The 11,005-nt window shown below is 37.5% G+C and overlaps 1 protein-coding gene across 1 annotated transcript in view; it reads left to right on the top strand.

Annotated features, from left to right (window-relative positions):
• Positions 1–2,894: 2,894 nt before the first annotated feature.
• The window catches only part of LOC141442015 (facilitated trehalose transporter Tret1-like), a 48,896-nt gene continuing 40,785 nt past the window's right edge, over positions 2,895–11,005 (top strand). Inside the window, exon 1 of the mRNA XM_074106929.1 lies at positions 2,895–3,049. Within this exon, the coding sequence (XP_073963030.1) occupies positions 2,965–3,049 (85 nt within the window). The 5' untranslated portion in view covers positions 2,895–2,964. The remainder of the gene's footprint in view (positions 3,050–11,005) is intronic.

The raw sequence follows: 11,005 nt of genomic DNA, 5'->3' as shown, positions 1-11,005 counted from the left end.
CCCTGTTAAAATCCCTCGGGTTATTCGGGCCCACGGTGTATAATGACGTTGCGAAGTAAAAATGTCAATGTCATCACATCAAAGTGGCGTTAGTGTCACGTCATCACGTGTCACAGGTTTGCATTTCGTTCTCGATTTTAGAACTGATTTTTATTTCGCGCTGCCATCGTTCATCCACCATTACCTCTCATATTTCGTTTTCTAGAATTTTTTTACCGTACAACGGCAAAAACTACTAGACACTGGCAAAATTGTCCTCCAATGGACAGAGCCATATTTTTTTAAAGAAACAACATTTCGTTCTCAATGAGGGCTATCGTTTTTTGTCTCACTAGATGGCGCACTGTTGCGTTAGGTTTTTAAGTATGGCTTTCAGTCTGTTATTACGGGCGTGAAAACAAAGTTTAGATTAAAATCATATTTAATACACCTTAAAACCGTACCATAAAAATATCGACCAACCACAGTGTTGCGTAGTCCCGTTTTGTTCGGAAAAAAAGGGGACGACAAAAGTTTCCGAAACACAAAAATGTCTCAAAACACAAACATTCATTGCCTCGTAACGCATAATTACCATAATTAATTTCAGATAATGCATATTATTCATAAAAAATTTTTAATTATAAATAAAACCGCGTGGATCACCCAAAACTATGAGATTTGACATTTCGGAGACCTCACGCTACACTAGCGCCTCTAGTGGCGAATTCATACGCGATAGCCCTCATTGTGACCCCACACACGGTACGATTCGTCGATTTTCATCAGATCGATCGTACAGACGAATCGTACCATATTGGGGCCCTTTAGGTCTAATTTCTTTGATTATGAGACAGAGACATGATAGTTATTTGGGCAAATAAGATTTAGGAGAAATATCTACTAGAGAAATACCGATACGTAGGTTAGCTGTGAAAGTACGTTTGTGATAATATTAAGGCTGGGAATATACGTCAGATTTTTCGATAAGTACGACAGTCTTTACAATGGCAAGAATTTTTTTTCAAACATGTTATTATGAGTCTACATTTTACCCGAGCGAAGCCGGGTTTTCATCTAGTAAAACAATAATGCCAATAGACGTATCTGTCAACTTGAAAGTTTGACTTTGGCGACATATTCTTTTGATAGGAGTTTGTTTAAAAATTGATAGACCACTTTTTTGGTACATTATGTACGCAATTTTTATTGCTGCATTACCATATGAAGCATCTCTTGTAATGATAATTGTATGTGTTGGTGAAATTAATAGTATTTTTTATGAGGCCCGTTTATGTCCTATTGCTGAGCAAAGACCTCGCCTTTCCTCCGCCATTAAATTAATAATTAATTATATTTCCGTTTACTTACTCGTAATTACCTATTTATAATGTTTACAGGCATGCGCATACGAGAGTACATACAAAAGTAAATTAAAAATTGTATGACGACCGGATGACCAAGTGGTTAGAGAACATTACTACGAAGCTTGAGGTCCCGAGTTCCATTCCCGGCTGGGGCAGTATTTGTATGAATAATACGAATGTTTGCTCTTGGGTCTTGGATGTTTAATATGTATTTAAGTATGTATTTGTCTATATAAGTATGTTTATCCGTTTCCTAGTACCTATCCATTGCACAAGCATTGCATCTAATTTTAATTTTATTTCTAATTAATTGTTATTGATTGTTTTTATGGATAAGTCCCATTCATCCATCCATCCATCCATGGACGTAAGCGTCTGCTTCATTGCTTAGTGTGGGACTAGGTCAATTGGTGTCAGGTATCCCATGATACTTTTTTTTTTCTATGACATCACTCCAACTTTCAATAGTTTCGAGACGACCAGTTTAATATATCAGTGGAGACGACACAGTAGGGATATACATACATAGTTATGCGTCAAGCACGCAACCCTTTTTTTCGGCTTCATGGTCGAGTAAAAGTAAGCCAATATCAGCACGGACCAGCATTGCACCAATGAGGGGTTTCCAATGTTGCAATTTTTTTGTGTATTTACCTATACGGAGTAAATTCAGCAAACAATGAAATCACGACAAGAGTTCACTATCCGCATGCCTTATTAGTTAGTTATACAGGACGTCTGACCATGGGACTTTAAATGCAAGGTTCGATTCTATTTGCAAAACGGAGTTACTGTTTTTCCGCCACTTTTTAAAAAGATTGCCCACTATTCATTTTTTTTTTCATACACATTAAATGTAATTCTCAGTGTATGCAATACAATACTAAATTGATAGCACATATTTTGAGGATCAATAAATTCGGTATTGTGCACCTGTCTAATTACCGTACCGCTTTTTTACTGCACTAGTGACACGTAATTAGACTCGAGTGCACAGGTAAATGTAAATGGCAACTGTCCTTTTTCTAGATGTGCACTCAGTTTGCAGTGTCGTGCCGCTTTTGCATGACAAAAAAAGTGCACGATAAAATGAGAATGGCCGAATTATATAAATTCAAGTTATTTGAAAATATTATAAAACAAAGGTAGCTTAGTATAGGTACAACTAGAATCGAACCATGAATTTAGAGCCCGGTCAGAGACACCCGGTATTAAATGTAGTAGATAGGTAGTACATTAATGAAAATTCCCACGGAAAATTTGCTGACGGAATCTTAATTTAAATACTCATGAGAATTTCCCGCAAGTTCATCGATCTTACCTGTATTTTTGGCAATATTCTGCAACTATACATTGACAAGTTCAGTTCTTACGAGCAACCCTGTCGCAGGGAGCCTCTGCTGCCTTTATCAAGATTAGTTATTAAGTACGGCGAATGCTGACTGCAACAGGGTTTCTACCGTGTCACATACGAACTTGTTAAGGTATTGTATATAGCTAGCATGGATCTATGTGCTTATATAATTGCGCGGGAGCATCTCTTGTCAGTGCTCGGCGCATCCGTAGCGGGACGGCCCGCGAATCAATCAGTGTCGCTCTTTTATTTCAAAAGTGTAAAATGGTGAATAAAGTGTACAAAATAGGTTCTCAAACCATGGAGCTGCAGGGGAGCAAACATAATCAAGTGTTGATGTCTATTGTTGGTAAGTTTTTTTTTTATTATAGCTGACATATCCCGTAGGATTTGTACATGTTTCTGGGTATCGGCTGATAATCAAATCAAATTCGCGGAAAATGTTTGTGACCAAACTCCTTCGCAACGGCTTATTTTCTTTATTGTAAAATATTATTATACACATTTTACCATAAGAAATATTTCGCCAAATTGCAAATAACTTGTTGGCCGGCCGATCGATCGATCGATTGGGATTTGTCTTGACCGATTTTTATGATTTTTTTGTATATGTTCGGTAGGTCTGAGAATAGTATGTAAACTAATTCATACTTCTACGCGGGTGGAGTCGCGGAAAACAGATAGTAAATAGTAGATTGTACAACAAGAGCATAAAACGAGCCATTTTACCCAAGCCGTTCATATAGCCACCCGAGCCGGTATGGCAAGGGTGGATAGACACGTCGAAGGGAAAATGGGTTTAATGCTCGAGTTTTACACTCTGCTTTTCACTTCGATGGCGAGGAAACGAAATAGCAACAGTGGAAACAATAGTTCATTTAAGTACTATGTACATTTTATTTTTCATGCATTACAATATAATTATATTTTTTTAGTTTTATTGATTTATTTTGATTGATTTGATTGATTTTTTATTTTATATAAATTAAAAATTATGAAAAAATATATATAAACTTCTTTGTTTGTGGCTGTTGACACCTGATTACCTTGGTCTTAGACGAAGATTTTATTTTATGCACTAGTGCATAAAAAGTAATTTTATGTCGCCTAGATCCAGCATAAACACGAACTTTACGAGCAACATTATTTTTTCCCGTTAAAGAGTCATAGACATCATGGACATAGACTTCATTTATTCAGTAAACAATACCAGATTGTATTGGAATTTCTTACAGCTAACAATAAAATAAAAATACATAATATCCAACACTAACAACTGGTACAACTGGTAACAACTGGTAGCATGGTGTACGGTTGTGTCACTCTGAAGATGAGCTCTGTTTGAGTTCGAAACGCGTCAGTGTAGTGTGGTGGTGGTGATAGATGGGTTTGTGTGATTTGTGTGTGTTCTTACAGTGTGGAGGTGGAGGAACTGCATGAACACGCATATTTTGCATAAGCTTAGCTATCGTAAGGTCGCGGGTGAGCAAGGAAATTATTTTAGTTCACTTATACTCTCCCTATACACTCCATCAAATATTACGTTAATACTGTAAAAACACCCTCTCAATAAAAATTGTTTTAATATTTATCTTTAAAAATATATATTCTACAATACAATTTAGCTCTACAGGAAGGTTATTAAACAACCAGACAGTCTGGGTCCTAGTATATTGTTAGACCTCGGGCGAAACTTGATTTTCATATTTCTGGTGCGCGTAGTACACAAATATCTTGTTCTTCATATGTTTCGAACTTAATTCTATCTTGTTAACAAATTTGGTGAGCAGTATGCAGATGGTAGGACCTTGTGCAAGGTCCGCCCGGATTGCTACCACCATCTTGCTCGCTAATCCTGCCGTGAAGCAGCAGTGCTTGCACTGTTGTGTTTCGGCGTGGAGAGTAAGACAGCCGGTGAAATAACTGGCACTTGAGGTATCCCATCTTAGGCCTCTAGGTTGGCAACGCATCTGCAATAACCCTGGTATTGCAGGTGTTTATGGGCGGTGGTGATCTCTTACCATCAGAAGACCCACTTGCTCGTTTTCCATCCAGTCGAATAAAAAAAAAGTATAAGAACGTATAGACTAGGCACCGTCAGAATGCCTAAGGTCTGAAAATATTCTCTACACCCACTGCGGGATTCTGAACATTATTCTTATGGCTCTCTTTTGTGCGATAAGAGCTCTGTTTATTTATATTTAAAGCTATTTCCCCAAAAGCTAATGCTATAACGCAACTTAGACTCAATTAAAGCATACATAATACACAATTTTTAACTTTTCCAAACCAATTTCTTCCCTAAAACTTCTTAAAACATAGTTGACCGAGTTCTGAATAGCGTCTAGCTCTTGAATCCAATTTAGCTTCGAGTCTAGATGGATACCGAGGAATTTTACATTATCAACTATTTCTATGGAAGTATCACTCATAACTACTTGGAGATTGTCTGTTTTCTTAGTGTTTTAACCGACTTCAAAAAGGAGGTTTTCAATTCGGTTGTATTTTTTTTTTTTAAACAGCATTATTTGAGTTTTGTCCGCATTTAGACTTGGATTGTTAAAAGTAATCCATTCGCAAAAAGATGAGAGTGCAACATCAACCACTCGATTAAGTTCTATTATATTATCGGCATGAATAGCATTACTGTCGTCAGCAAACATTACCAAATTACAATTTGGTACCACATTAGTAATATAATCGTTTGTAAATATAATAAATAATACTGGGCCTAAAATAGACCCTTGCGGTATACCTTTTCCTACCTTGACTAGACCAGACTTTATCGATCTTTCACGAACTAGGTTATTATCTTTAATCTCTACATAATATTGTTTGCGGTTTTGGAGGTAATTACGTAAGAGACCGTAGGCTTTACCCTTAATTCACACACACACACACACACTGGACAGGTCTTTATGAGTTTCTCGATAATCTTGATAGTACTGAAGGGAGAGATTGATCAGTAATTTTTGGGGTCAGTTTTAATTCCTTTTTTGAACACAGGCACTACTTTAGCTAATTTCAACTGATCAGAGAAAATATTTTGGTCGTAACATTGGTTACAAGTAAGCTAACGGTTCCGTAAGCAAGTCCATAGGCTGTTTAAAAACTAATATTGGCATCTCATCGTGTCGATTTTTTATTTTCCATTGCTTGCACGGTCTTTACTACCTCAGTTGGAGTCCCACTACAGGACAGGGATAAATGGCGGGAATAGGGGGGAGGCCTTTGCACTGCAGTGGGATACTTTAAAAACATAAAAACTAAAAACAATTTCATTATTTGTAAAAGTAATTTACTAAAACATAAATGCAATTAAATATGTTTTTTTTTATAAATATGTTTCTATTAGCAGAACGTTTGCTCAAAAAGCTGAGATTTCTGAAAATTAAAACACTTCGGTTGTTTTTCAAGATGTGGTGGCTGAACAGTGGTTTGACATGGCCTCTCAAGCAGAGGATCGTGGGTTCAAACCCGAGCTCAAATCTCTGAATTAGGTATAATGCGAAATTACATTCAAAATTTCCACGAGCTTCACGGTGAAGGAAAACTTCGTGAGGAAACTTCGATAAGATGGTGTAGGGAAGTTCCCACTCCGTACTGCGTGCGCGTGGGAACTGCGTTTCAAGCCTTCTTATTCTGATAGGTGTCCTGTGCCCAGCATAATACATAAAATCACACCTCTTTCCCAACAGGGTAGACAGAGACTATATTATACGTCCTTCGACTTGCTTATCCTGGCATACAACTCTCGCTTCCTTTACATTCATCAATGTACCTAGCAGTTGGACGTATATAGGCTGGGAGGTTATGGTGCTAATGGATTAAATCACTAGAGACTTAAAACTTAACAGAAAATCTTAAAAATCACAGAATTTCACGAGATTTTTCAAAATTCCCATGGGATAAAGAGCTGGCGTAACGACTAGGTACCTATTATCTGAAACTAATTATAATTTTAAATAATAAATAGAAACAAAATGAAGCGTAAATCTGAACTCTCTTGAACTTTAGGGATCTGTTGAACGATAGCTACAATTTTTAATAGTTTCAAATTATTGTTTCGTTCAAAGTTTCGTGGTGTATTCATTGATTTTCAAGTAATGAAATATCAAACTATCTGTTGGTTAGACAAACCGTATAACAAGTGTAATAGAAATGTTATTGTATTGTATATGGATGGATCTCAAATTTTTCGCCGAAAATATTTTTCCCACATAATTAATTAATTGGAAGCCGTGGTGGCCTAGTGGTTTGACCTATCGCCTCTCAAACAGAGGGTCGTGGGTTCAAACCCCGGCTCGCACCTCTGAGTTTTTCGAAATTCATGTGCGGAATTACATTTGAAATTTACCACAAGCTTTGCGGTGAAGGAAAACATCGTGAGGAAACCTGCACAAACCTGCGAAGCAATTCAATGGTGCGTGTGAAGTTCCCAATCCGCACTGGGCCCGCGTGGGAACTATGGCCCAAGCCCTCTTGTTCTGAGAGGAGGCCTGTGCCCAGCAGTGGGACGTATATAGGCTGGGATGATGATGATGATGACATAATTAATTAATTTGCCAATTGTTTCACGTGAACGCACGACTTTTGTAGAACCTAACTTAAGCTATAGATTTCTACAAGATAGTCCAGTCTGAAATATATCCTTTGTAGTTTCGGAAAAAAACGTTCCTCCATATATGAAACAGTTAGGAAATAAACATTTGAGAAAATATTTTCCGCGAAAAACCAGGATCCTCTAACCTCTTCTACGTGCACCTCTGCAACCCTTAGAGCAACTCTCGCTTTTTCGCCGAAAATATTTCTCCCAATTGTTTCATAATGGACGAATAATTACTGTCATGCCTTAATATTCTGTCTAGCATTGTAGCTCTCCGTTTTTTTTTTGTGAAAGCCAGTTTCTTTGCGGTTGTTTTTAGCTATGTTTCATTAAAATCGGTTCAGCCGTTTTTGAGATATTGAGCTTTGAAGAAAAAATGTTGAGGATTTTTAGGTGCTGGAAAATTAGGTACGGATATTTTTAGGGTATGTAATTAATAACCTACGAATCAATCATACACTTAAATTATTTAAGGGGCTGTTTCACCATCCATTGATTAGTGTTATCCGACGGTTAAATGTGATGCCGTCTCCGTCTATTCGAACAAAACCAATAGAGACGGCATCACACCTAACCGCCAGTTAACACTAATCAATGGATGGTGAAACAGCCCCTAAGTATTGTGTGGTATTTTTTTTGTTTCATACAAAAAGACCATTCCGTCCAAAAATAATCACCTTGCATAACATTAATTGTATTTTTTTATTTATTTAATTTAATTGAAACTAACAACGATGCAAATAATCGATCCTCAAAATATCCGCATCTGATTTTCTAGCACACTGTAAATATATTGGTTTTCAGTGCCCTTAGTGTAAGATTTCCGTTACAAAATACGTCTCGATCGCGTTCGCGTTAAAATCTCAATTTGTATGGAAACACGAACATCGCAAACGTTCCGCTAGAGGCGCTGTTCGTGTTTGCATACAAATTGAGATTTTAACGCGAACGCCATCGAGACGTATTTTGTAACCGAAAACTTATACTAAGGGCACAGTAGAGATGCTTAAGTTCAAAACTTATAAAACGATTTGTCATTATACCAAACAAAACATCTCATGCATCTCCTAAATATAAACGTTAATCCCCTCTCTGGCGTGGGGGTAAGGGTCGATTAATCAATTCAGCCGACGCCCTGCTTTTGGCAACTGGCGTCTTCATTTGCAATCTGCTTTGAGAACTAAAAGGCTAATGAATGAAATGACATAGCGGAATTGAAACAGCTGACAATATTGTACCTGTTGGTCGCTACTTGTACGTTTTTGATGATTTTTGTATAGTTGCCAAGTTCCGAGTAGAAAATCCTGAAATTTTAGTTACAAGAACATACATCTTAAAATAATTGAAATAACAATTTCTTGTTTACGGATAGTTATTGACACATTGCATTTATTTCACTTGTTATTAGTCACTTTTATTGTTTTTGTTATTAGTCACTTTTACTTTTAGTAATAATTTTAACTTAGTTTAATTTTAATTCTAATGTATTACTTTAAAATAAATAAAAATAAAATAAAAATAAAATCTTTTTATTTTCAGACAACTAATTTGGTCCATAGCATGTTAGTAACAATAGAAACTTAAGAACTATGTTAGTATATATATCTGCATTGGTATTATTTATTAGACGCAGGAGCAGCGTGCAGCATGTTGAACCTGCCAAGAACAGCACTGTCCTGCCTCTCTGCGACCACCTTTAGGAGACTGTTAGAGCTGCCCCTCATTCTGCGTATCAGTGAAGCGACTTTCTTACGCATAGCGCACTTTCTTTGTCTTTCACTTGGTATGTAAATCAACCACCAAACTGTTTTTACCAACAAACTTTTGTGCGTTTAGCGTGATAAGTCCTGTTTGTGCCTTTGTGGTATTTTAACTATCAGTAAACTTTTTGTTCAGTTTCTAGGTCATCTGAAAGTGGATTATGTTTTTGATCGCTAAGTCAGTGAGTCAGTCATAATAATACCGGTTTTTAAACATTAATATACAATAACTGTTTGAGCCTCATTCATGAAATTTTGGATTCTACACAAGCTAAGAGTCTTAAAATAAATGTGCCAATTTTCATGTTTGTTGATTTTGCAGATGGTAGGACCTTGTGCAAGATCCGCCCGGATTGCTACCACCATCTTGCTCGCTAATCCTGCCGTGAAGCAGCAGTGCTTGCACTGTTGTGTTTCGGCGTGGAGAGTATGACAGCCGGTGAAATTACTGGCACCTGAGGTATTCCATCTTAGGCCTCTAGGTTGGCAACGCATCTGCAATACCCCTGGCGTTGCAGATGTTTATGGGCGGTGGTGATCTCTTACCATCAGGAGACCCACTTGCTCGTTTGCCATCCAGTCGAATAAAAAAAATAGATTTTGGGTTGTTAAGGGGTCAAAAATAGCTCGAAATGGTTCGTTTAAATATACTTATACACACGGCTGCGTCGCCAGTTCCTGATTCTTTAAACTTGGCTGGACACACCGCCGCGTGTGTAGATAGCAATTATACGAAGGTTTCGGCCGGCTGCCGTTTGGTGCCGACCTTTTCTAACACACCCTACAATATAAATGTGAAACGACAAATCGATAACTTGTTATGTGTAGCTATACAATAGTTATACTGTACCAATAGTCATTGGTTATCTTGCTATACCATGCATGACGGATTCCCATACCGTATATTCCTCACTTTAGAGTTCCGAGCCTCCGAGCACCTCTGCTCGTCTAATCTTTCTATCTGTCTGACTGTTTTTCACAGAGCTGTATATTTCGATAAGCTTAACGACAGTGACAGTAGGAATGTGGGCCAATCAACTATTTTACCGACACTGCCCAAGCATCTCCTGCGTTACCAAAACTGTCTCTGGCGCTACCAAAAAATCGTACTTCCAACAAGATATTTCACGGTTTAATAGGTCGAACTCACGTAGAATACAAGACATGTATTCACGTACATCATCTATTAAATTACATAAAAAACATGTTTACTTACAAAAAACTGCAATTGTTTGAAAAATGTCGCGGACAGATTAGTGTCGGTAAAAAAGTTGATTGGCCCATGTACTCATAATTATTTATTTATTTACTTTAGAAATGCTCCTCCACAAGTAAGTATGTAGGTACTTTAATTTTCTGTAGGTACTTACTACACCGCGGTGTTCAATAAAGAGAAGTATTGTATTGTATAATGTGTATTTCTATTGCCGCTAAAACAATGCCCAAAACAATATGAAAGACTCCACATTGTCTACATTTTGTATGTGATTTTTAAAGCTACAGCTGTTTACAGCCATATACTTTGACATACGTACAAATTTGTACGGAACTCTCGTGCTTACATCCGACTCTACTACCGGCTGTACTAATACAGTGCAAGGGCCCGCCGCATTTATTGTGTTCAGCATTCAAAGTCAAAATGGAGGAAAACCAATATATTTTTTATGTCAGTCAGAGCACTCATAGAAGTTTGACGGGCCGCGGGCCACATTGTTGAATATAGTTGCTTTAAAGTCTGTTCGCTTAGAGTTGATAAATATTATGATAACGTCTCGGAATCAGGACTGCAGGGCTACTACGAAACTCGAAGTTCGTATCGTACCGTCCCCCTCGCTCTCGTATTAAATAGTATAGGTAAGTGTCAGAGGGACCGCACGACACGAACTTCGAGTTTCGAGTTTCGTAGTGGCCCTGCTGTAGCTTAATTATAGCAACGACA

This window comes from Choristoneura fumiferana, chromosome 24, assembly GCF_025370935.1.
Source record: "Choristoneura fumiferana chromosome 24, NRCan_CFum_1, whole genome shotgun sequence".
Classification (NCBI taxonomy): Eukaryota; Metazoa; Arthropoda; class Insecta; order Lepidoptera; family Tortricidae; genus Choristoneura; species Choristoneura fumiferana.
Note: the sequence above shows the minus strand (reverse complement) of the source record. Positions and strands in the feature narration are given on the sequence as shown.